Source organism: Fundulus heteroclitus, chromosome 24 (genome assembly GCF_011125445.2).
Source record: "Fundulus heteroclitus isolate FHET01 chromosome 24, MU-UCD_Fhet_4.1, whole genome shotgun sequence".
In the NCBI taxonomy this organism is placed as follows: Eukaryota; Metazoa; Chordata; class Actinopteri; order Cyprinodontiformes; family Fundulidae; genus Fundulus; species Fundulus heteroclitus.
This window is the reverse complement of record NC_046384.1, coordinates 21,125,632-21,153,110: the sequence shown is the minus strand read 5'-3', so window position 1 is coordinate 21,153,110 and position 27,479 is coordinate 21,125,632. Positions and strand designations below refer to the sequence as shown.

The window sequence follows — 27,479 nt, the reverse complement described above, 5'->3', positions numbered from 1 at the left end:
TCCCTGCAGCGCACAGTGCAGAGGGACAGCAGCAGATCCACATGGTCAGCCACCAGGACTTAGGAACCATCATCCATCAGGTCAGATACACCTTCAGCCTCCTAACATTTCTCCTCACTCTTTAAACTCTCTATTCTGCTTTTTTTCTACAACTATACAAAGACTTGCTGGACTGCATATTGCCCTGTCCATTATTGTCCCAAACAAGTTTCAGTTTGGACGAATGGACTTCTGATTTCATTTATCAAATTGAAAGTCAAATTGGGTTTTTCTCGCTTTGGAGAGATACGATTAAACTGGGAGTGAAATCAGAGTTGATGTGTGTTGCGTTCAGCAATGTTTTCAGCTAGAAGCACCAGCTGAGTAGAATATTTAGGCCAATAATTTGGGGTAAAGATTTACAGTTGTGGTCAGAAATATCCATGCAGTCATCAGGTGCATATATATATATATATATATATATATATATATATATATATATATATATATATATATATATATATATATATATTAATAGATTATATAGATATTATATATATGAAGATATATATATTATATAGATATATATATCTATATATATCTATAGATTATATATTAATATTATTATATAGAATAGATTATAGATAATCTATATAGAGTATATAATATATTATATATATATATATATTATATATTATATATCAGATAGATAGATAGATAGATAGATAGATAGATAGATAGATAGATAGATAGATAGATAGATAGATAGATAGATAGATAGATAGATAGATAGATAGATAGATAACTAAATGTTACTTTCATCGGAACATAAACCTTTTCCTCAGAAGGCATTTGGACCTTCCATCCATGTAGACTGCAGCAGCTTTCCATTGAACTTGAATATTGTTGACTTTGGAGCAGGGGATTCTTTCCTGGTTTGTACCCTCTCAGTCCACGTTGACGTTACTTATGTAGATGCATGTATTCCTGTATAGCTGATATGTAAAATGACTAGAAAAAAATGGGGCATCCCTTCTCCTTACATTGAATTAAGTCCAATATATCATGTGGTTGAAGTATATATGTGACCATGCATGGATTAGAGCAAAATTACAAGAAATTCAAACCCATGCATCAAATGTTGATTTTAATAATGCCACAGTGGAATGCCATATTGTCATTTACAACTCAGCTGGACTCCGTGATGGTAGGCTCTACACCTCTGCATGCAACTCCGTGACCGTGTTTCAGTTGAGATCATGCTGCTGATTTGGCTTGCAGAGAGGACCGGGTGCCGCTGTGGAGGTCAGGAGGGAAGGTAGCAGGGATTTGGGAAGATTAGTCGGCTTAGGCAGCTTTTCAAAAAGACCGGAGGACAGCAGTGAATGTGGGGAAACACAATGGAGAAGCAAAGCAGCATCCAGATCAGCTTTAACAGTGACCCAATGAGGCGCAAGCGGAATAATCACACTGCTATTGTCTTCTTTACCAGTCATCAAATGTGACGACACTGAAACATGCAGAGGTGGGACAGCAAAATGCAAGATTCCCACTATGTCATGGGACACCGGCTTAAATAAAAATAAAAACTGTCTCAGAGTCTGCAGGCCTTAGTTCGCAGGTTAAAGGTTAAAGGTCATGACACGGTGATTAGAAAAAGACTGAAGGTGCATCGCTGTTTGGAAGGGTGATTTGGAATGACGACAGGAAGGCTGCCAACAAACACAAGCAGCCTATGAGTCTTTGAATATGGAAATGAAACAGGTTTAGCCCATAATTTGGACAGAACCTTGAAACTGCTCAAGATATTATTTTCAGTCACTTTAGATAAAAACAAACTTCCACTGTAAAATTAGGAATCTGATAGATTAATTGGGTTTTCTGTCACATAAACACATTTTTTTTCCAGTGTCCTGTTTAGCAATGTGGCAATAAGAATGTCTTAATGCCAAATAAAGTTCGACAGATTTTACTTTCACAAGTGGAGCAATCAGCTTTCACCATAGTGCTCCGCTTGATTTATGCATGTAAATAGTTTTATTGTGATTCCTGCAGGGAGAATTTCAAATTATGTGGACACTACAATGGGAAAGTAGGAGAGTAAAGGAAGAACAAGAAGAGGAAAAAAAAAGAAAGAGAAGAGGTAAAAGAAAGAAGAGATAAAAGGGAAAGAATGATGAAACGTCTTCCATCTGCTTCATCACCTGGAAAAAGAGATGTAAAAAGAACAGCACAACCAACGGAATTAGTGTAACAGATACAATAGAGTAACACCTTGATACCATTGCTACATCATATGTATTATTCTTTAAACTGACATGTATAATGTAATACCTGAGAAAAGAAAGTAAAAAAAAAATTAAAAAATAAATAAATTACGGGCTTTCTATATAGAAGTGAACACTTAGTACCTGGAAGCCAGCACCTGTGGGTGTTTGTGAGAGTGCACTTGTGTATGTGAAATTTATACATACACACATTTCTAAATAATTAGCATTACAACGGTAGGACCTGCTTACATATAATGCTGGCTTTTATCTTTGAAACTTTAATATGACAAATGGTAAAGGACAGAAAAAACACTGAACAGGGAGAAAGCAAATTGTCCTTAAAAAGAAGAAGATACAATTCAAAGCACGCGTCTATACAAAACACAAGACTTCTGGAATGGTACCCCTCAGGTAGATGAGGCCATGTATAAATGTTGGAGCATAATGCTCAAGGATGCTGAAGCTACAAGTGGATAAATGAAAGTTTTCGGATGTTGGGTGTATTAACCCACACTATTGATTATATTGTCCCCCAGCAAACTACCAATATGGCTAAATGGGGTAGAGTGGAATACTCTGCAACCAGGAGAGGGGGCGGAGTTTGAAGTGCCTCCTCTAGATTTAAAGAGACAGCACTAAAACGAGTTGCTCTCAGACACATCTCAGGAAAGGGGTAATACACAGTCTGTGGAGCAACAATAAAAAGCAGTTCTGACCAAAGCCGTGCAGTTCTACTTTATATTGACCACAGCTGAATGATCTCAATGTGAAAAGGAAGACATTAAAAACTATGATATGGCTCCTTTAAGGGTGCATTTCCATATTTTAGTACATACACCGGTAACAACTTTGGTCTTATATAAAAATGGGAATATATAAATCTCATTTATTATCTGATTATAATTCATTAGCTAACCCTATAAAATGTTTGACAAAACTACATTTATACACTCTGACAGTTTTATCGCTGCCTGTTGTGTTTTCCTACCTAGATGGCTTTGTAAGACAGCAGGAAATGGCTTCCACAGGGAGTGGCCTCCGTAAGTCACGTCAAACTATTTTCTTTTCTCATATGATCCTAATAGGTGATGGCAATAAGGATACATTTTACTGATTTTGATTGCTGAAAAAATAAAAAAAAACAAAGGTCGGATCTGGAGTAACGGCTATTCATCTGAACATCTTATATTTTTTGTATTTTATTTTTCTCCTCAGGTATTCAGGGGGATGAAAACCTTCAGTCGATGTTGGTGGGGACAGTGATGAGGAAAATTAAGTCTCGTACTTGGAAAAAGCAACGATACTTCAAGCTACAGGATGACTGCATGACCATCTGGTACAAGTCCAAGAAGGCTGGCAAAGTCCACTCCACCTGTAAGAGCTCAATGTTTCTCTATGTTGTAGAAGTCTGCATGAAAGGCAATCTCTGTCTTGCGTGATCTATTTTCAAGGGTTTGTATTATTCTGGGGGTAATCACCAGTCACAGTTTTGGATCTTGATGAAAAGGAAACCCTGATTTGCGCTCTTACTTTTGCCCTGCTTTTGTGTGCAGTTTCTGTGAGTGATGTGGAGGTAGTCCGAGAGGGCCATCAAAGCGAAGTACTGCTCAGCATCGCAGATGAGTTCCCTGCCAACCGATGCTTCACGGTGGTGTTCCGTGGTCGCAGGGGAAACCTGGACCTGGTGGCCGAGTCAGCTGAGGAGGCCCAGTCCTGGATCAAGGGCATCAGGAAGCTGATTGAGAACCTGGAGAACATGGGGGAGAGGGAAAAACTTGACCAGTATCCTCTATTCAGGGTTTGCTTTCATGTGCATCCATTTTTAATAGAGTTTGCTAGTTTTGGTCCAATGTGGACTATATTGCCAAAAGTACACCATCACCAAATAACACATTTGTGAAATACTGGGTCGCTTTCAGGGGTTAATTGAATTCAATCATTGAACTGTGATGGGATCCTGATCCTGGTGGAGCAGCTACATCCAAAGTCCCTATCATCAAGTACAATGCAAAGCACAGCATGCAGTGATTCAACGGTTGTCAAAACTAGACTCGAGAGCAGTGGAGACATGTCCTCTCCAGTGATAATCTCACCTGTCTGTCCAGAAATCTGATAGATGAGTCATAGTTTAGTGGCTGCCAGGATCATGGTAGTTGCCTGACTGGAATATACCAAGTGCAGTTTGGTAGAAGGGGGAATTATGGAGTGGGGTCGTCTTGCAGGGGTAGCTCTTTGTCCTTTATTTCCCGTAAAAATGCATGTAAATGCTGAAGTATTCCAAGACGTTTTGGACAATTTCATGCTCCTTACTGTGGTGGAACGATTATGGGATGGCTCCTTCCTGTTGTAATGCAACTGTGCATGGGTGGACAAAGTAAAGGCTAAAAGGGAGTTTGTTGGGGAGGAACTTGACGGGCCTGTGAAGAGTCCTGACCTCAACCAAACAGCAATTCCTCATTTGATGAATTAAAACATTGTGGAAATACGGGGCCTTCTTATTGGACCGGCGCTCTGACCTCACATATTCTCACAAATGGGGTGTAAAGGCAAGCTTCTCAATAATCTTGGCGATACTGTGCATCTCCTTACCAAGGTTAATACCTAATGTAGATTCAAGAGTGACTTGTCAATGGTTGTCATTCAATTTTCCCAACTTTCAGCACAAAACCACAGCAGACTGTTGCTTCCTTAAGCGCTGTTCCCAGATGGATAGGTGATTGGTTCAAGAAGGCCGACAAGAACAACGATGGCAGGATGAACTTCAAGGAAGTGCGAGATCTCCTGAGAATGATGAATGTGGACATGAACGAACACCACGCCCATCGTCTCTTCACAGTGAGATCCTTTTTTTTTTTAAAAAAACCAAACAAAACAGATGTGTGATTGTGACGGTCACTCCAGGGCCGCAACTTTGCTCATTTTCTTGTTTGCATCAGATGGCAGATAAATCCCAGACCGGTGCCCTGGAAGGCGATGAGTTTGTCTTGTTCTACAAGATGTTGACCCAGAGAGAAGACATTTTGAAAATCTTCCAGGAGTACTCATCTGATGGTCAAAAGCTATCCCAGAGTGACCTGGAGAACTTCCTGAGAGAGGAGCAGTTGGAGGGGCATGATATCCAGCACCGTGCTCAGGAGCTCATCGATCGCTATGAGCCGTCAGACACAGGTACGTAGTCAGGAAAATTTGTGAGTTGCCTTTGTCTCGCAATCGCTGACCTCATCAATTCTTGTTGCATTCCAGCCAAGCTACTCAAGGCTATGACATTTGATGGCTTCTTGATGTACCTCGGCTCAGCTGAGGGCTCTATCTTCAGCCCGCAGTGCAGGGGCATCTTTCAAGACATGAGCCAGCCGCTGTGCCATTACTTCATCTCTTCCTCCCACAACACATATCTGATGGAGGACCAGCTCAGAGGACAAAGCAGCGTGGAAGGGTACATCAGGTAGCTCTACATGAGATAATTTGTGCAATACGTAGAGTTGGAATGTGGGAAAGTTGAATAAAGCGTAAGTTGCTAACACTGGGAGTTAAGATATTGAAATTTCACAATATTTCTAAACTGAAGTGTACCTAATGAAAGGCTCTCTGTTTTTGTATCAATCGAAAAAGATAGTATAAGGTAAGGATGTGGAAGCTTTCTGCCTAACATCTGGTTGTATATATATATATATATATATATATATATATATATATATATATATATATATATATATATATATATATATATATATATATATATATAGCTAATGACGGTGAAGTTAGTGTTCGCTTTGAAGCTTCCCATCGGGGCCTTAGTAAAAAGCTATTCCCAGTTTAAATGTAGACGATTTTTCCAGAAATCTAGGTAAGAAATACCCAAGTGTCTTTTTAAACAACATGCATGCGCAAGACCATCTTACCTGGTCTTCCTCTCCTTAGGGAGATCGCGTGAAACAAAAAAAATCTCCCAAGTCCACTCTCGTCTTATTTCTTTCTTCTGAGGCCTTCCTCTTTTCTCATAAACATTTAATGAGAAGCTGTTTTTTTTTCTTCTTACAACTCTCAGCCATTTTCAAAGTATACAGTGAGAACAGCAGAGCTACAATGAATGGCTAACACCCAAGCTAACTGGATATATAAACACTAGAAGTGCTCATGCGCAGCCAGTTTGTAGTAGCTAGCAAGGAATGTTCACGCACATTGGGGGTGTGTGAGTGCGTCACAGTGATTGGCCTGTGGGAAAACCAATAGATATGGTGATACCCCCGGAGCTTGAGAGACAGAGGGGGGCGTGTGCAGGACCGATCCACTGACCAATCCCTGCCCTTTGGACTGAATGGCAGGGATTGGTCAGTGTTTTTACAGGCCTGTAGCTCTCACAGAGGACTGATTTTGTCTCCTTTTTCTGAATGCATAATGTATTGACTACTCTACTAGGACTATTTCACCCAGTGTAACGAAAAGTGTTTCTGAACAGAATTACCAACTATAGCTTTAAGGCATCTGGATTGCATTTGATCCTACTTCCTACACCCAATGTGATGTGGATCTTTTTACATTGACCAAAGATTTGGCGTAGTTAAAACAAATGTGGGTCATCTTAGTTTCCTCAAAATTATTATTTAAATCTGGAAACTAAACTCAATCTGTGAGTGCAACCATACTATTTTAGAATATGGTACAAAGATTTATACTTGCCAATTTTATTTGGAAAATCATTTTCCCCGAGCAGAGCGGAGTACATGCTCGTTGATTCAGTGGTAAGGAGATCTGCAGTGACCTTACCTGTCTTTAACCTTAATTGTCCACAATTTTAATGAAAGCTCTGACGTCTAAATGCTCCAGAGTGATTAATTCTCTTTCATTACTCAAATATTGGGATTAACCTAAGAGATAAGCTCTAAAGCGATGTTTTATGTTTTTTTTTGGCTACCCAACCTAGACGAGTGGATGAAAGATGGATTTGTCTTCACCATTTAGGGCTCTTAATCGCGGCTGCCGGTGCGTTGAAGTGGACTGTTGGGATGGTGCCAGCGGAGAACCCATCGTCTATCATGGACATACGTTCACCTCAAAGATCCTCTTCAAGGATGTGGTCAATGCTGTGGGAAAATATGCCTTCAAGGTAGCATCATCTGTGTCATTTAATGTCTTTAATGCAAAGATTTGACAGAAATGATGCTGGGCTGAAACTTGTACATAAAACTACAGTATTGCCAGGTTATTGATTTTTAGTTTTTTTTTTTTAAACTCCTAGCTCCAGATTATAAATCTCCTTCCCACTAGGGTGTATCTGTTTTGTAGGTCTTTGGTGTGGCAACATACACAGCTCTAAGTGAAGCTTAGAGTACAGCTCTAAGTGAAGCTCCAGCATTGCTTTTTAGTGCATTTAATGATGTAGCAAATGCAATGTGATCTTCATCTAAGCCAGACTGCCATGAAATCGTAGAACAGGTCGAACAGTTCTGCGGCATGAGGTACTGTAATTCTCAAGATTTCAGAGAAATTATATAGTTAACCCTGAAATGACTCCTGGTAGATTGTGGTTTAAAGTACTCTTTGAGTTTGACCAAGATTTTTCCTTTAAAAGGAGTGATGTTAATATTTTGAAGTGGTCTACTGAGAGTTCTGACTTGAATCGGATAGAGGATCTTTAAAGGGAGTCGCTGGTGCTTATCTCCAGTGGTCATTGGGCGAGAGTTGGGGTAGACCCTGGACATGCTGCCAGTCAATTACAGGGCAACATAGAGACACACAACAATGCACACACACTCACACCTAAAGGTAACTCAAAGACAGCTATCAACATAATAGTCATGTTTTTTGGGGCCGTGGGAGGAAGCCATGCATGCACAGTGAGAACATGCAAACTCCATGCAGAAAGCCCCCAGGCCAGGATTTGCACCTAGGATCTTCTTGCTGACCCACTGTGCAGCCCACATGAAAAATCCTTCTAAATCTAATCCAGGGGGAAATTTTCTAAAGATGTTACAAAAAAAGCCATCTTAACTTTTATCATATATTTTGAACTTAGCTTCCCCAAAGTTATATCCAGTAAGACTTCCCTTGCCCAGTTGTAGAAAGACATCTTAAACATGAGCTTGTCGAAATGTAAACATCCTATGGGTGGTGGTAGGCCACGCAGGCTGCATCAAACAGCTTCTTTGGAGGATCGGCTAATTGTGAGTCTACCGGGCTAACTTTCCTAAAACTCTGAAGCCTGGGAAGGACAGGAGCAAACCATCGTCCATGCTAATCAACAGCTGACAATCTGGTGCAAAATCTAAAAGTAAACTTCGTTCTTGGCAGAGCTAGAGAGGACCGATGAACCACAGCTGATCTGGTGGATTGAAACAGCCGGAAGGCTCAACCCAAGGTAACTCCACGTAGAAGCACCAGACATTAAAAGAGTCTGTTGTGAAAATTCTAGACTATTATTCTGCAATAGCAAAGCTTTAAATCCCACTGATATGAATATTTGATGTTACATATTATATGAGTTGTTTCAGTTTGCTAAACTCAGGTAAAACAGATGGCATGCCTCTGATGATCAGCTATTTAGTTTCCATCACTCTGTGGTTTTATTTACTTTCAAACAAGCTCATAGTAACGTTGATTCTTTCTACTGTTGGAAATGGGGACATTTGCAACAACAATGTTCATGTATTTGAGTGACCACCACAAGGCTCTGTTATATCAGTCCTGCAGAAAATGTGTGGGCAGAGCTGAAACGGTGTCAGTGAGTTGGCGACCCAGTCACGCTAGTTCTGTCATGAGGAATGGGCCAAAATTTTTGCAAACTAGCTTGGGTCTGGAAGTGCCCTTAAATATTCATATAATAATTGCCAGAGTTAATCATAACTAAAGGCCCCTGCTCCTGCTGATTCAGCCAGTCAGGCATGCCATAATGACTGGCTCTTTATCAGTGAAAACAGGAAGTCTGTACCGCAGAACGTCAGTGGTTCTCTTACTCACACGCATCCCTCCATCCATTGTTTTCCACTTGTCCAGGATCCGTTCTTTCGGTCATGACCCATGTCTCATGACCAAAGGTGAGATGCGATACGAGACTGAATGGTAATGAAGAAGCTTTGCTTTTCCCCGGTCAGCTTTTTCTTTACCAAGACGGAGAAGTGTATTGCCCACATTACTGAAGGCAAGGCCCCAACCCACTATCCAACTGCTGGGAGCAATCCACCTATGTCTGGTTGAGAACCATGGTGTCAGATATATAAAAGCTGTCCCTCATTCTGGCCTCTTCAAATATCTCTGCAGACTGCAATCTACATGCACTGAGCCACCCAGCTTCCTTATATACCAGCTTGCTGAGCTCTTTTAAGATACTGGCTATGATTCTCCAAACCTAACAGATGAAGTCAGAAGAGACCACACTCTCCACAACAGGCATGTTGGGCCAAAGCTTCCTCAAGAAGTATAGTCTAATGAAGTCCAGTCTAGTCTGTTGTCCAGGTCAAGACCAAGGTATTTATACAGTATTTTAATGCTGGTCATATTTATTTATTTATTCATTTTTTAATCAGATCACAGGAAATGTTACGCAAAATGAAGGTGGCTTTTGGGTTGCTGTTGGAGTAATGGCTTCTTCCTCTCTGGGTATCCTTTCAGTCCATACTGGTACTGGACTTGTTTCTTTTTTTTTTTTTTTTTTTTCTATTTTTAACATGTCCTATCTGGCAGTGTAACATAAAGAATTGATGTCTTAATGCCAAAAAAAAAAAAGCCCAACAGATTTACATTCACAAGTGGAGTCTTACTGCTTTCGCCATAGTGATCCGCTTGATTTATATATGCAAGAAGCTGTATTAGTTTTTATTTTGGGACCATTTCATGTTCACTGAACACAAAAACGGAAAGATAGAAGAGGAAAAAAAGGGAGGAGAAAAAGATTAGCCAAAATACTAAAAGGGAGAAAATGTGATAAAAATAGAGGAGAGGAAAAGGAGAGAGCAATATAACATTTTGTTAGCTAATTGCTGTAAACAGAATCCTTATTTTATTAAACGGGAACATTGGGGTGGGTTTAAAGTGACCGCAGTTACAAACCAAATCTCAGTGGAACACCTTTTAGTCAAAAGTGTATGTTTAAGCTATTAACTTATGTGAATGGGACCAGCTGTTTTGGGAAATGAGCAGTTATAAAATAGTTTTAGTGAGCAAAGATAGCAAGATGGCTTAAAACGGATGCCGAACAATGCCTTGATCCATATCCTAATTTGTGAACGACATCATGACCTCCATCTATATTTGTTTTACTCATTAAAGACAAAATATGATCAACTCATGAGATAAGTTGAACTGAATTTAGAACTAGTTCTTGTTCGCTGCAGCTTGGGAAAACTCGTAACTGCACGGCAACAGGTCTATCAGATTCCTAATAGATCTGTTTCTCACACTATATTGCCCCATGCTTTCCCTCCAACAGGTGTCGGAGTATCCAGTAATCCTTTCAATCGAGAACCACTGCAGCGTCGACCAGCAGCGAGTCATGGCCCAACACCTCAAGCACGTTCTTGGTGACAAGTTGCTTAAAGGCATGTTGGATGGCAGGGCCCCCGTAGGGCTGCCATCTCCTGAGGTGAGCCATGCAGCAGTGCTCTTTAATGGTGCATTTCTTTTAAGAACATTTCTGGGAATTGGAGTTTAAATGTTCCTCAACAGCGTTTTATTTTTGTTGCATCAGGATGGTGCACATGCCGTCGCATCTTGTCTTGGAAAAATGCGCACATCCGATGACGCTGACATGGAGCTTACTTGTGTCAGCCTGTGCAGTGGGCTGTGTGTTTCTGTTCTGTTTTCATTTCAACATCAAAGTCCTTCAAGTACTTTACCACAAACAAGTTGCACCATAGTGCTCCATGTTGAGAACAAAATAAGTGATGGCTAAAAAGAGCGAGATATCAATAAAATAATGAACTTAAAAAGATAGAAATACAGCAGGCAAGATATCATGCTCTATTTATTCAAAAGCCAAAGAGTAGAAGTGGGCCTTAAAAACAGTTTGGAGATTATGAGCAGCTTTCATATGGATCAGTATATTATTCCACAGTGTGGGGATCCAACAGTGAAGGTCTTCTTTACTGATTGGACATCAGAACATCTAAGAGCAACTGGCTGTTTGACGTTAGTGCTGTTCTGAATGCATGGCATTATATAAGTTACCTGACTCCGCCAGATGGATTTGCTCCGCATATCCATCTGGAAACCTTCCGTTGAAGTAATTTTGGGAAGGGGCGAAAATACTGGTTAGCTGATTGGCCTATGTTGGTGATAGACGGGCCAAATAAAAAAATCAGATCAACGAAGCATATGACGTACTCGTCAACATGCTTCCTCGTCGCTCTGTTACGAGCGACGACGAAAACACAACCACAAGCCAAGCTACTCTTGCTGCTGCAGGTAAAGGCTTGTTAGCTCAGCAAAGAAATACTCTGTAATTCCGATAAAACTTGCTTGATAGCCACGCTAACGCTAGTTTCATCGGCTGAAGCCGCCATGTTCTTCAGACTGAACTGTCGCGCTTCTCGTTGCGTCACACCTCAACCCGCCTCAAAGCCAACGCTGATTGGACGTTCGTTTGGTGAACGGCTCCAAATTTTCTTTAACGGAGAGTAGCCAGACTGATCTGCGAGTGAAACCTTGAAAGCTCGCGAGATCAGGATGGTCTCACGAGGCTATTATACAAGATCCTTTAAACGGGACATGTCCTGCAAAATCCACTTTTGTAGCCCTTAAATACATTATCTTCTGTACTTGCAGTCTGAAAGAGTGTAGAAAAGCTGAATGTAGTCTGTCCAGGAGCTGCACAGATATCTTTATGTCCTGTTTGTAAAGCTGTTCTGGTTTCTCTGTTCTCTATTATGCTCCGTTTAATTTTTTTGAAAAGATAATGTTAGAGTATTTGCCATAGAACAGGAACTTCTGGCCTAGCGATTTTGTGAATCCGCCATTTTTATTTTTAGGAGTCACTTTGTAGTCCAAGCTCAAGGATGCCGAAGTTACAAGTGGTTAAGTCATTGGTCGTTCATTACACCATCCCCCAGCATACTATAAAAATGGTTGAACAGGGTGGAGTGGAACGCTTTGCAACCTGGAGGGGGACAGGGTGTGAAGTGCCATCCTTCAGATTTAAAGAGACAGCACCAAAACGAGTTGCTCTCAGACGCACCTCAGAACAGGGGTAAAAGAGGGGCTGGTGGGCAACAATAACAAGGAATTTATTGAACTTCCACTTTATATAGATCTCAACTGAATGATTACAATGTGAAAAAGAAAACATTAAAAAGCACGATTTGCCCCTTTAAAAGGGGACAGCTGCATGTTTAACTCCTCCTGGTCAATAGGTGACAAACTTGTGCTCTCCCACTCTTGTTCCAGCCATCTTTGTTTCAGAAGATGCTTAAAAGCGTGTTAACCGTCGTTTTGCTTCTTTTGGTCCGCTTGAATCTGAGAATCTGAGACTGAGGTTTTGGTAAAACTGGTCACCTCATTGAAATCAGTTCTGTGGAAGAATGTTTCAGGATGTTTTGTCATGGAAGTGCTATGAGTTTTATTCCGTCTGGTGTTCAGCAGGAGCTGATAACAGCCCTGCTGTAGTCACAGTACGATGCTTCAGCTTGATATCAGAGAGGTTGAGGCAGCAAATCGTGGGAGTTTTGTCAGTTTCTTGGGTCATGTTGTCCTGTTAATATTTAAAACTGTCCCCCCAACTATTTTCCACCACTATCTCACTTCAAAAATATATATATTTTTAAATGTTTAAATGTTTTAAAATTTTAAAAAATGTTGATTTCATATGTAATTTGAAATTAACACAAATAATTCTGAGTCTCTTCTATTTGATCTTTCTTAGGAACTCAAGGGGAAGATTCTTCTGAAGGCAAAAAAAATTGGTGGTTTAGAGGAAAGCTTCAATGGGACCATGGAGGAGTCTCTAACAGGAGAGGTCAGTGAGGAAGACGAGGTGGCAGAAATAGATGAAGATAATCTACATCGTGAGAGCATCCGCCGCATAATAAAGGTGAGTTTGCTTAGATGTTCAACGTCTTAAACCCAAACTGCCTATTACACAGTCTGATAACCCCGAGTGATCTACCCACAAATCCATCAGTTTTATTGGTTTTTAAGCCGTTGATGACATTTAAATCAGGAAGTGGGCTGTGATGAATGAATTAACCTTTTTTTTTAATAAATTAAGGTCATCCTCAATAGAGACACTCCAGTTTGATTAAAGGCATCAAAATAATTGATTGCTGTCTGACCCATTATATTTTCTGGATTATTTCAATGCTTTCTTTCATTTTAGTTCTCATTGAGGACATTCACTGTATCCACAAACAAGAATGAAATAAAACACTGACACATGTAGAACTAATTGTACATATATTTTGTAGCTGTTGGGGGTCCCCACAGTTGTCTGTTGCAACAGCAAACCTGCTATGCTGTGGTATGAGAAGGACCCAAAAGCTGACACTCACTGTGGCACTCAGAGCTCTCTAATAATGATATAATAAGGACATGTACAGGGAATCACAGGAAGAACAGGTTATGGGCAAAGGCAGAGTAACAGACAGTACAACAAAGGAACCCAACAATGAACAATGAAAAACCAAGACCTGAAATTCTGAGTCAGGGGTGCAAGATGATAAGGGAACCAGATGAGCTAATCACAGGAGATGTGGAATGGCTGTGGCTGAATGAAAGCAGGGAAGCTGAGAGAGGGAGACTAATGCAGTCAGAACTCAGAAATTATGACTTCCAAGTTGGAAAAAAGTTGGGAAAAAAAAGTAGAAAAAGTTGAACTGCACCAAAAATTGGACTTCCCAGTCGGAAATCAAATTGGAGGAAGTATTGGGGGATGTATATATTACATCCCTCACTTTAGACCTTTTCATTTGCAAAATCTGCTAAAACCATGAATATGCACTGCTTTGTGTTGGGCTATCACATTCACGTCAACACTAACAGTGCTGAAATTTGTGGAAAACGAAAAAATTAGGAAATGTTCAAGGGATGTGACACTGTTGCAAGGGGGCCGCAGCACTTTCATGAATTTCCAAAATAAAAGTAAAACATAGACAAGCAGAAAATTTTATGTCTTAGATTTAACCAAAGCTTCTTTGCGATCTTTTATTTATTTGGTTATTTAACGTGTTTATTATAAAATGTTTTCATTGAAAAAGTACTTATCACAACTTAACATTTAGTTGAAAGGTGATTATCTCCAGAAGCCACTGCCAAAGATGTGGGGTTTACTCTGAACAGGTCGCCAGGCTATCCCAGGGCATTACAGCGACACACGGGATGGACAACCACACTGGGCTAGTCCCTCCCTATCCCTTCATGAAAAATAAAAAAGGTTTGAAAGGCAGAGAACACACAGCCAAGCTGTTGCATAAGGTGATCCGCTTGCACAATGGTGGCCCGCAGGGCCAGAACCAGAATTACTCTGTTCTCGGTGACATACGCCCAGAAAAGGACCAATGACAAGCAAACCATTCAGCTATGAAAACATCATAACTAATAACAGGCACCCTAATCTTTCCAGACTTAAACCAAATAAAAATCTTCCACTCTGCAGGCCTCCTTAACATATTTTATGTTTCAGTTCATTACAAGACAATTTGAATAAGACTAAATATGAATAACCTTTTTGGAAGGGTCGAAAAGATGGCTTCTCCTTTAAAAAACAACTACAGTAGTGAAGAACAGATACTCCATTTGATATCTTTATTTAGAAATGTTCTTATCTTTTTATGTCTGGGAAAGAAAGTGATTCAGATGTTCTTCAACCATAATATGACCCTTGTTCTACTTAAAAAATATTAACAAAAACGTGCATAAAAGAAGTCAGGACACCCTACCCTGAAGCAGCTAGTGTCCTCACAGGCGGATTCCCATTTCATTCAAGCGCCCTCTGATTATATGATGGAGAGCTAGCCAGGTCACTTACCAGCATTACTAATCTGCAATGAGATTTCAGATTTCAAATCACTGGTATGTGAGCCTGACTAAAGGACTGGACTAGGGATGCACCGATATGAAAATCTGGGCCGATATCGACACCTGATATTAATATTGCTGTGGCTATTGCTGTACGATAACCAATATTTACTAATGTGTGCGTGTGTGTATATATATATATATATATATATATATATATATATATATATATATATATATATATATATATACACACATAGATACATATATATATACACATAGATACATATATATATACACATATACATACATACACACACACACACACATTTACATCTCTGGGATAAATACATTTTGCATAATTATGTACAGGCTGAAAACTATGCTAACTGAATTTAAAAAACAACAACATTATCCTGGCTGAAATGCATTATTGTCACTGGCATGTGGCCGAAAAAAGCAACAACAAAAAAATGACCAACCCCATTTCCTCACCCTCCTGAAACACAGGCACAAAGAGCAACTAGATGAAAATAAACAATGGTTGTTAATATTGGCCCAGTTTTACTTATCGGACCGATAAGGCTATTTTAAAAAATTAATCATATTGGCCGATACCGATGTTAAAGCCGATATATCGTGCATCCTTAGATTGGACAGAGGGCATCCATGTTCCATCTCCAAAGGCCTAGCACTCTGGGAACAAACACACTGAAGTTAAAGACAAAAAGCAGGCATTGATCTTGGCAGCACTCTTAAAGTCTAAGTCGCACGTAAAATGTATTTTAACGCAGATGCATTCAAATAGTCACCAGAGTAAAGAAATGTATATTATATGTGAATTATGTGCGCCTTTTGGGAGTCATTTCGATAAAACTTGCTGTATATGCGAATGAGCCCGAACATTCCTCAATCGGCCGATCCGGGATGTGACGTCACACACAGAACGAGTACCGTGCATCCAGTAATAACACTGTCTGCTAACACTACGACTTTCCTCGCTCGTGAAGTGTGAATTGCATAAAACACTTTTGTCACTGCCGGCAATCCAGTCCTTTCGCGTTTCTTTTACGAATTCATCCCATTTCTTTCGGACCTTTTGATCCACCGGCCAAGTATGTAGCGATACCTTCTGGCCTGCACTAGACCACGGTGAAGTTGGTTTGACATTGGACATTCAAGCTCCGCGGAGTCAGCGGAGCACTCTTGAGAAACAAAAATCAAATCAGATTTGTTGACGGTCCCTAACTGTACCACCGCATATGGGAGGAGGGAGCAGCTGAGAGATGCTGGCAGAAATCAAGTCCTTCAACCGGATCAAACGTGAGCTAGATCCCGCTGACTCCGCGGAGCTTGAATGTCCAATATCAAACCAACTTCACCGCGGTCTGCACTAGGCCTATAAGCGACACTACAGCCCCCAACTACGCACCTAGAAGGCATTTTATCTTGTAATTAATTCGCCAATATTTTTTATCGCTTGCTCAAAGTACACGTGGATCCGCAGATTTGGTGTGTGAAAGAAGATCCCGGAAAACATGCATATATATCCTGGTTCGCCGTACCGGTTGCACAACGTAAACAATGTGTGTTTCTATGCAAGTTCGATTTGCGCGTTCTCTGTGTTCTTGAATTGATATCACACTTGTCGGAAATGGCCGATCGTAAACGGAGGCAGCACTTCAAACGCGAAATACCATAATCGGTGTAAAAAATTTGCGATATTTCATATTTAAACTTAATTTGAACACTTTTGATACATGAATATTCAAAGTTTACCTTGTTCTGGAAGTTATTCAACGGTTTTCAGGATATTTTTTCGGTACAAGAGTTAGACTTTAAAGCCTCTTAAAAAGTCAATATACACACTTTTGTCTCCACTTTTCGGTACGTATGAGACATGTACCCACTTCCTGTTTAGTTAAAAATATCAGGAAAAGCAAGAACTGCCACACCGAGACCCATGTCCGTACATTCCCCAGAGGTGAAGCCTCTGGGTAATGTACGCTCTGAAGTATCCTTGATATACGCTCTGAAGTATCCTTGCCCTTGGTTTAGGTGTCTGCTGAGATGGCTGTGCCTCTGTCTTATAGACAGGTGAAGGTGACAGTGTTGACGGAGGGCAGGGATGCCCTCACAGATTGGCTTTCATGTGAAAGCAGCCGGGGAGGCAGGCATGCATACAGAGGCGCTCCGCCGGTCTCGCTGTGCTGAACGTTTGATCCGAGCGCCCGTGAAAGGAACCATGTCGGCACGCCTCCTTGGCATTGCGACGGGGGTATCACTTCCACTCGCAATGGGATTCGTTTTCAGTTCACGCTATCACGTGTTTGGCCTGAAGTAACAGCGAGCTGATTATAAGGCACAACTCGTTCACGGGTCTAATAGAAAAGCCAGAACAACTTTGGGACATAAATCTTCACATTAGGACAAGTCACATAATTAAATCACAAGGTTCTCAGTTCCTACAGGCATTCATTCCACCATTCATAAAATAAGCAAATCAAATACCACGTCAGTATTCTCACACAATGAAATTAAATACATATTGTAAAATGCTGCACATATGTACAACATCATACAATAATATACACATTTATCTCAGTGGCTGCATTCATGGGAGTTCTAAAGTCTTTCTGGCAGCGGTGCACTGTGCATGGACAAAGGAACGTTGGTTCTGACCCAGAGCATGCGTATTAGCACGCACACTTTTCTTAATAAACAGGATTAAAAATGTGTTTTAAACATTAGATATTTTGACACAAAGTGATTATTTTATCCTTGTTTGAATTACATTTAAATAGGTTGTAAGTAAAGAAGTGAACTTCAGCTGCATAATGACGACGGGTCTTATCCAGGTTGGTGCCCTCAGCTTTATACTGGAGTCTGCAGTTTCACATTTGTTTACTGGCAGTCCCGGGAAGTGAAAAAAAGACAAAGAAAAAAAATATATTTTTATTAATTACTCTCCCTGTGTCTAAAGGCAGCAATTGAGATGCAGATTTATCCATTTCAGTGTTTGTTTCTGCAGTTTTTTTTCAGCTGCTACAGTGGCTGTTTCTACATGGATGGTTTATGTCATACATTCACATCGTTGTGGAGGACATTTGACACCCTTCTTTACACGTTGGCTCTATTTCATTGAGATATGTGAGCATTAGCTGATAGAAAGCTCTCTTTTGGTCCCACCGCAGCGCTTCTGGCCTTGATACCTGATCCATTGCCATACCTTGATTCTTATCTTTTTAATGCCTTGTAGCATTGAAAATTAAAGTGCTGCCAGACGAAAGCCTTTCTCAAGGCAGCTCTTCTAAACAACTCATAATTATTTCATGCTTTCTATTTCTATTTTCTAATGTCATGAACTTTAACATCTAACTGAAGCCTTCAGTGTCTAAGAGGTCTTCAACATCGGGGTTGTGGCCCCTAACATACATAAAAGTTTGAGATAAATGGAGTCTTCAATAATATCCTAATTTGTTTAGTAAAACTGTGTCAAAATTTCAACCCAAATGGGAAAAAAATGTTATCAGAATGTCTATATAACGTCAAGGTTGTGTCTTGAGAAGAGCCGTTTCTTGCTTTACCCAAACTAAGAGGACCACATAAATGTCTATGGAGCCCGATGATGAATGTTTAGCCTGATCTGAGAATTAAAATGACCTGTTTTTATTCATTGTACTGTGAGTTTGAAATATATATCAAGTATATACTATTAAAAAACCTCAATACTGAGGTACGGCTAAAATATGTGAAAACAGAAATAGAAATAATACTTTTTATTGTCCCTCAGTGGGGGGATTCAGGTGTACCAGCAGCAAATAAAATAAAACAAAAGACAAACAAATAGAATGAGAGACTGCAGAGCAAGGGCAAATTTACAACATAACAGAAATTAAGTTATTGCAAGTTTTGCTTGTTTTGTTGCTGAATGCAACGTACTAAGGCATGTTAATGGACCAGCCAATGGATTGGAAACCGCAGTATTTTTTGGCTAACTTAAGGACCCTAACAAAGAATAGATCTCAACAAGATCAGTGTCCCACAAATTAAAATGATATGGTGAATGTTTTCTAAATAAATTAATCACACAACTAAAATATTATTTCGATTGATATGGACATGATGTGTTTTAATGCCCAAAACCGCATCTTTCCACTGATGCACTACACATGCCCTCGCATCGTTTAGCTGTACATTCATGAATCGATGTGAATGAGTTCATCTTATCACTATATAAATAAATACATATGACACAGGTTATTTTAGATGCCTTTTATCCCTTAATAAATCTATAATTAGAAATCTGCATTTGATTTACATTGCCCGACTTGAAACGTTTAAGTGGGACAGTACAAAAGAACAACTATGACGGAAACTCTGCAAGGATGCAAGTGCTTAATGTGCCATGGTACAGGGAAGACAATCCTGAAAAACTGAATAAAATGTGGGTGTAACAGGAAAAAAAATACAGGAGCCTGGTCCTGAAGGTCCTGCAAAGAGATACAACTTGAACTGGCTGTGCCTTGTATGTTAAGGCAGTGCTATATTCTCCATAGGTCTGAGGGAAGAAGAAAAGCTGCAAAAAAGAAGGGTTTTCTTTAACAGAAAAACATCTGGGCCTTCCTAAGACCTGCTGAACTTTCAGGGAGAATGTTACAGAGCGAACGAACCGGATTGGTCCACATTTCTAAAGAGGAAGTTTAGGTGAAAACAATAAAACACTGCGCCCATATTGAGACTTGGTCGTGGCTGTATCGTGCTTATGGGTTGCTTCTCTGCAGACAAAACTGGAGTATTTATTCGGATGGATGTGTTCTAGACAGAATAATGGAGAGTGATTTTATATGTCATAATTCCAGTGAGTCAAGGACAGATCCAAATCACCAAAAACATCTGTAATTATACTGATTGTACACCATTGTACAAACTTGCCGTGCATGTGGTTCCTTGTTGGCAGTGCAGTGATGAAAGCCACATGAGTCTCTTTCCCTTCTGCATTTATTGTCTATTTCTTTTCAGTTTATCTCTCTCCCATCTTCATAGGTTAATTTCTATAATTTGTTTCTCTTGTCGGCAGAAATCAAAGCAGCACTTGTCCAAGGAACTGTCCGACTGTGTGGTCTACTGCAAGAGCGTGGCCTTCAGGAGCTTTAAGCACGCCCGCATCCACTCAAAGTTCTACGAGGTGGCCTCGTTCACAGAGTCCAAAGCCCGCAAACACCTACGAGAGGCTGGTTAGTCACATCCAATGTTTTTCTTGGTTTTGTATTTGATATCGTGTCCGCAAAATGGATTCATTTTTGTTCGGTTGTGAATTGCGCTGGATTGTTTCCTTTTCAGGGGCAGAGTTTGTGCACCATAATTCGAGGCGGCTGACCAGGGTCTATCCCACCGGCTTCCGAACGGACTCTTCAAATTTCAATCCCCAGGAAATGTGGAACGCCGGGTGCCAAATAGGTGACTACAACTGAGAGATAATTGGTTCTGATCAGACAATATGCTCTTCTAATCACTGACTATGTCTCATTAAAGTGGTTAGTCAGTTATGTAGCCGGTCTCAACATCTTATTGGTTACATCGATAGAAAATGAAAATATCAATCCACATTGCCATTTTTAGGAGACACCTTTATTTTTTAATTTCTGCATGAGACTACACAGAACAGGTGATCTGGTATTATTTCAAAATGAGAAGAATGCTGTTTTTGATTTAAATCCCTGATACCTGTACGACCTTAGAAATAAAATAGTCAAATAATTTATATATTTTTGTTTTTATGTGACTTGATATCAATAATAAACAATAGTGTTAGACAGGCAGATGATATTGCATCATATCAATTGCATCGCTCAGAAATCCTTACAAGCTTTGGGATACCGGCAAGTATCATATCATCATCCAAACAAATCGATATAACATCAAATCGTAACAAAGCTGGTTATTTACACTCCCAATGTCCATATCATAGAAGGCTAAAGGAGTATACATACTCTCCAAAAATGAAGATTGCTGCCTCCATGGTTTGGTGCAGCTTGTTCTTGACACATTCTAAGCATATCTTTCATTGTGTGCTGTGAAAAAAAAAAGTAGGTGTTGTGGGAGAGACCTGTAGAGACTTCCTGGTGTTCTGTGCCTGAGTTCTTGTGAATTACGAAATGACCCGGCCAGAGAGAGCTTTGCTCTTGTCCGTGCAGCTCTGGCAGAGAGAACAGATTCCTCTGTTCTTGCAGAGTACGTATCAACTGTGAGTCCCCACTGAACCATTTGAGTATTAGACACCATGAAACTTGCAAACATACTCACAAGAGGGCAATGTATCCCAAATCTGGTCTTAACTAGCTCAAGTGTAAACCTGAATCCATAAACTTGGCACAAACTATGCACGAGCGGCATAGAGCGGCAGCGAGGACTGGAGGGAGGGGAAATTCCTTCGTCTCTTCCTTCGGGCTTACAGTCGCTTTGTTTGGCCAAACAAAAGCGGGGTCCTCTTTAGATCACTGGGAGATAAAGCGTCTCTCAGTCTTTGATCAAAGGGAAATCAAAAGTACTTCTTTAAGTCGTCCTCCTGTTCTATAATCAGCAGAGCAGGGAATGGAATTGCGTCGTTAAACTTCGGTCCAGCAAAGAGTTATCGAGCACGTGGCGGGTGGGGGGGTTTGGAGTAGCAGCTGCGTGCCTTCCCTGACTGGCGGAATGCCAAGAAGAAGGGAGATTACCGTGCGCGACCAGAATAAATACATTTTCCCTAGTAACATTATCTCTCCGCTTCGTTGCTAGGGCGGCGGCCATTTAGGGGCCATGTTGCATGATTGGAGTTGGTGGCCATTTTGACCACATTGTATCATGGGAAATACAGTCTGTCCCGTCCTGTCTGAATTGGCATTACACTGTGCAAGACCGGGTTCTTTCCTGTACAGTCTTGAACATGCGGACTATGTGTAACGGACGAGCCATGGCCCGATTGAGGGACTTCCATTAAGACAACCTGGCGAAACATTGAGAGCCAAGGGTCGTGGAGGAAGCTGCAGTGGACAAGACGGACACTACAGGCCTTACCTCTGGGTCTGAAGCCAGATTAAGAAGGTCAAAGTTCTTACAGTTCAGATCTCAACCTTACAATTATTTGGTTCTGGCCTGGACAGAAATCTTGGTCCACTCAAACAGTTTGTGTCCTTTAGATGCCCTGCAACAATGGAACGGGTAGCATGGTGTGCAGGATTCTGACCTGTCGACACATAATGCCACTGGTTTGGAAAAGATGACTTTCGAATACGTAGTACTCGGTTGTTGACAAAGACATAAAAAGCATCTGCTTTCATTGTGAATGTAGCCCAAGACCACTTTGCTGTCTGAATAGTAGAATAAAGTGTTGAGTTGGAGATCCATTTCTGTTGAGACTATCTCTGCTAGTTCTGCTGCAAGCACTGCTGCACAAAGCTCTAATCTTGGCATGGTCATTTCGGGGGGAGGCGCAAGCTTAGCTTTACCCATTATGAATCAAACGTAACAGTTGCCATCTGGATCAATGACTCTCAAATACGCCACTGCAGCAATAGCTTTTGTTGATGCATCGCAGACGACATGCAGCTCTCTTCTGGAAGCAACTGACGGTGATGTTTCTGCATACAGTCAAGGAACAGAAAAATCAGACAGTTCAGATAGGGAGGCTCTCCATGATACTCAGATCTGCCTCATATGTTGAGGCAATGGTGAGTCCCAATCTCCCTTTCCAGTTGTGAGTTCTCTCAGGATAGCCTTTCCTTGGATAGTCACTGGCGCTACGAACCCAAGGGGGTCATAAAGGCTGTTGACGGTATATAAGACACCTCTCCGAGAGTAGGGTTTAACTTCTAAACATGAAGCAGTCCGTTTGGAGGTTCCAGCTAAGACCAAGACTGTGCTGTACTGGCAATGCATCATCATCAAGATTTAGATTCTTGAAGCTGTTTGCATGATCAGTAGATGGAAAAGCTTCCATAACTTTCTTCTTGTTTGAGGCTATCTTATGCATTATTTAGCGAGGATATCTTGAGTCCTCTTCAATCATTTCCACATCTAATGAATCAAGTATTTCTCCATACATTCATTCAACTACATGGTTCAACATACAAATCAGCTGCATAACACACATCAACAGTATTAATTCATCGGGAAAAAAATATACTTTCACAAAGTACACCATGCCCAAAATATAGAACTGGAATAGCAAATACATACCTTCGATGCTACCCAAAGGCATGGGAAGTTGCAGATGTTGCTGCCTAAACTTGAATACAAATCTTCAGTCTCTACCACACGTGGCAAACAGGCTTAAACTGGACCTACAAACATTTACTTCCTCATTACCTTGCCCTACATACTGTGTGACAACTTCCTGTTACTGGGCTTCAGTGTTTCTTAAAGTGACAGCACCGTTTTACTCATGCTTAAAGATAAATCTATATTAAATTAGCTTGTAACAGTACACTTCAACTTCAGTTTTTCATCTTTTTAAATCTGGTGAAAAGATCTAACAACAGTGAAGTACCAACATTGGGGGAAAATTTAAAATTCCCATAAAATGTTGGCCATCACTGCCCAGTTGCACCTTGTAAGTTGGTCTATATCAGCTTTCTGTAATCTGTTAAGCATTATAACGTGCAACATGATACATTTCCTCAATTTTCCTCATAGTTGCACTGAACTTCCAGACTGCCGGAGAGGGCATGGATTTAAACGACGGTCTGTTCAGTCAGAACGGCCGCTGTGGCTACGTCCTGAAGCCAGGCTTCATGAGAGACACCGACAAAAGGTTTGACCCCGACCTGCCTCAGAAACGCGATGACTACCGACCCATCGTCCTCACCATCCAGGTACTGCCCACTTCAAGAAGTTGGCTTAACGGGCCGCCCTGAATGCTGCATTAAATGCATCTGGTTTGCTGACCTCTCCTAAAGGTGATAAGTGGCCAGCAGCTGCCTAAAGTCAACATTAAAGAGGATTCTATAGTGGACCCTCTGGTCAGAGTGGAGATCCATGGAGTACTGATGGACCAGGCCAAACAGGAGACCAGATACATCGAGAACAATGGTATCACACACTGAGCTCTGCACAATTAATATTAACTTGACACTATTGGTAGAAATTCAGAGCTATGCTTTTATTAGAATAGTATCACATATATGTTTTTTGTTAGGTTTGACATGTTTTAAGTAGTGTTGCACCGATACCGATACCAGTATCGGACGGGGCCCTGATCTAGGCACTAAAATGGTGGTATCGGTATAGGCAAGTACCAACAAATAGGGCGCCGATACCATTTTGATGTTTGTATGTCACTTGAACGCAGCCTTCTCTCCACCGACTAGTATTATACATGTTATATAAGTTCATGAAAGTTGCACTATTTTGGCATTTGAGAGCCAAAACTCAGGGTTTAAAAGAGATTATTCAATTATTAATGTAATTTTACTGTCTTACTGTTGCACTACTATTATACATGTTATAATTTCGCGAATGTTGCACTATTTTGGCCTTTGAGAGCCAAAAGTTTATTCAACTATTGTCACCCATTCCAGGTAGGCAATAAAAAGTTATACTACCCTAAGTAGTATGCATTTCTTCATATATACACACACACATCAATATAAAACAGATGGTATCGGTATGGTATCGGTATCGGCCAATACTGCACAGCCAGGTATCGGATATCGGTATCGGGGCCAAAAAATGGCATCGGCGCAACACTAGTTATAAGAGTATTTGTTGTACAAAACAGAAAAGACAAAAATAATTGAGCTCTTGTGTGAATCTTTCCGGTTTGAGTTTCTCCTGCATGCAAACTAATTGCAAAATTAGTAAACAAGCTAGCTTTCACTAGATCCTAAACTGCAAGTTTGCAGAAGCTTAAGTACAAAATCCCATAAAGGTGTTCATGGTCCATGAAATGCTTCACACTTTGTCCTGCTTCCATCTTACCTTCTATATGTGATCGACCATCACAAAGGATGAACTGGAATAAAAAAAAAACATCTCATGGACAGAGAGCATCTGTGAACACCAGTTTTCAAGATTTACAGCAGATTCTTAGACAGATTTAGGTCTAAACTTTGATCCTGCAACGTCAATCTGCTTTGATGTAAACAATCCATCACAGCTCTGGCTGGATGTTCAGGTGGTTGTCCAGCTGGAACGTGAACCCCCCCCCATCCCCCCATTATCAGGCCTCTGTAGGTTTTCATCCAGGATTGCAGTGGATGTAGCTCCATCTATCTTCCCTTTAACTTTGACCAGCTTCTCTGTCCCTGCTGAAGAACAGCAACCCCCATAATGCTACCATAATATTACTGCCATGTTTTATTATAATAACTTTATTTATAAAGCGCCTTAATACAAAGCGCTGAACAATTATAAGGCCATAAAAGACAAATAAAAACAGTACAGATAAAATAATAATAATAATAATAATAATAATAATAATAATAATAAAAACACAACAGATAAACTAGATAACAACAGAAAAACCAACAGAAGATAAAATTTATGACGAGTAGGAGAGAGTAAACAAGTCGGTCTTTAACTTAACTCTAAAAACACCAACAGAACTTGCCTGCCTGATGTCCTGAGGGAGGTTATTCCATAGGAAAGGGGCTCTATGAAAAAAGGGCATTGATGTTACCAATGCATGAGGACACAAATGCATTGACAACAATCTCAACATTTTCGATTTTTGCGTTGTTTCTGAGATGATAAAAGGCACTTTTAGTCACCTCTTGCAAATGATGCTCAAAGGTGAGCACAGGTCAAACCACACTCCCAGATTCTTAATCTTATCCATACATTTTATCATGTGGTCGTCAATCTGAAGGGTATGATTTAAAAGTGGGTGTCGCCGTTTCTGAGCTCCAATTACCATAAAGTCTGTCTTGTCTGTGTTAAGAAGCAGGAAGTTATTAGACAACCAGCCCCAATGGCTATTTTGCTTTGGGGATGGGCTTTTCGTGGCGATGTTGTTAACTCTTTTCCTACACATATAAGGTTTTCCACATAGGCCAGAATGTCTAGTTTTGGTCTCATCTTTTTTCTCAAGTTTCCTGGTTCACCTGCATGGCTTGTAGTAAAGTCCAAACAGGACTAATTTTGGCTTCCCTTTTCCCACTATTCTATTAAGACAGATTCTACCACCCGAGCTGTGGATCTTTGCAGCTCCTCCAGAGATAAAATGGGCCTCTTGGCTGCTTTTTGATGAAGGCTCTTCTGTCAGTTTAGGAGGACATCCGTGTCTTGATAGGTCTGCCATTGCTCCGTCCATTCCATGTTCCGATGATGGATTGAACAGAGCTCTGGGCGGTGTCTCAAAGCTTGGGATGTTGTTTTAGAGCCTGACCCTGCTTTAAACGTCTCCACAACTTTTTCCCTTACCTGTCTGCTAGGTTGTTTGTTCTTCAAGATGCTGTTGGTTCTCTAAAGTTCTCTAACAAGCCTCCGAGTCCAGAAACAGAACAGCTGGACTCATGCTCAGATTACATTTCAAACAACTGGACTCTGTTTACTAATTGGCTGACTTATGAATGCAGTTGGATGGAATTTACTTGGGGGCTATCACAATAATGGGGGCCAGTTACAAATGGACTACCCCCCGCATCAACTTTTTTTTTTCAATCTACAATGATGAACCACTTTTTGTTAGTCGTTAAAAAGCCACTGAAGTTTGTGGTTTTAATGAAACAAAATGTTAGAAAGTTTGAGCAGAACACTTTTACTAGGCTCTGTACGTGAGATTAGACTGAACTGATGTGTGTTCCAGCAGCTACCAGTTTCATGTGTTTTCCAGGATTCAACCCCCTGTGGAATGACACCCTCCGCTTCACGATCCACACACCCGAGCTGGCTCTGGTCCGCTTTGTGGTGGAAGACTTTGACAAGACGTCTAAGAATGACTTTGTGGGGCAGTTTACACTGCCACTAAGCTGCATGCAGCAAGGTAGGCCACTGAAACGATCCTTTTTAACAGCCTTTTCAACAGCCTCCTTCTAACTTTCCTCTTACTATATATATATGCTTCCAATTGGCAAAATTATCTGACAGCATGGGATTAATTTCCACTGTTATGCTGATGACGCTCAGCTATATTTATCCATAAATCCTGATTAATCCAATCAGTTACTTACACTGCAGTCATGTCTTGATGACATCAAAAGCTGGATGACTTTAAATTTCCTGCACTTAAATGCTGACAAGACAGAAGTTGTAGTCTTTGGACCACAGTCCTCAAAAAATAAACTTCTTAATCAATCACTTAATCTG

At 40.6% G+C, this 27,479-nt stretch overlaps 1 protein-coding gene across 1 annotated transcript; it reads left to right on the top strand.

The window, feature by feature from the left end:
• Positions 1–27,216, top strand: plcd4a (phospholipase C, delta 4a). Its single transcript, XM_036128254.1, has 15 exons — positions 1–80; positions 3,242–3,289; positions 3,465–3,623; positions 3,803–4,031; positions 4,955–5,084; positions 5,186–5,417; positions 5,493–5,694; positions 7,212–7,356; positions 10,675–10,827; positions 13,102–13,269; positions 20,272–20,428; positions 20,535–20,651; positions 23,868–24,046; positions 24,131–24,263; positions 27,007–27,216. Exons 2-15 carry the CDS (start codon positions 3,265–3,267, stop codon positions 27,207–27,209), a joined length of 2,232 nt encoding a protein of 743 aa, XP_035984147.1. The 5' UTR covers positions 1–80; positions 3,242–3,264; the 3' UTR covers positions 27,210–27,216.
• Positions 27,217–27,479: the final 263 nt, after the last annotated feature.

Excerpts from the sequence above, each read along its gene's own strand:
- plcd4a (XM_036128254.1), top strand. The coding sequence starts at position 3,265 with ATGGCTTCCACAGGGAGTGGCCTCC. Across the intron at positions 3,624-3,802 it reads TGGCAAAGTCCACTCCACCT|TTTCTGTGAGTGATGTGGAG; the intron begins GTAAGAGCTCAA and ends TTTTGTGTGCAG. Across the intron at positions 7,357-10,674 it reads TGGGAAAATATGCCTTCAAG|GTGTCGGAGTATCCAGTAAT; the intron begins GTAGCATCATCT and ends TCCCTCCAACAG.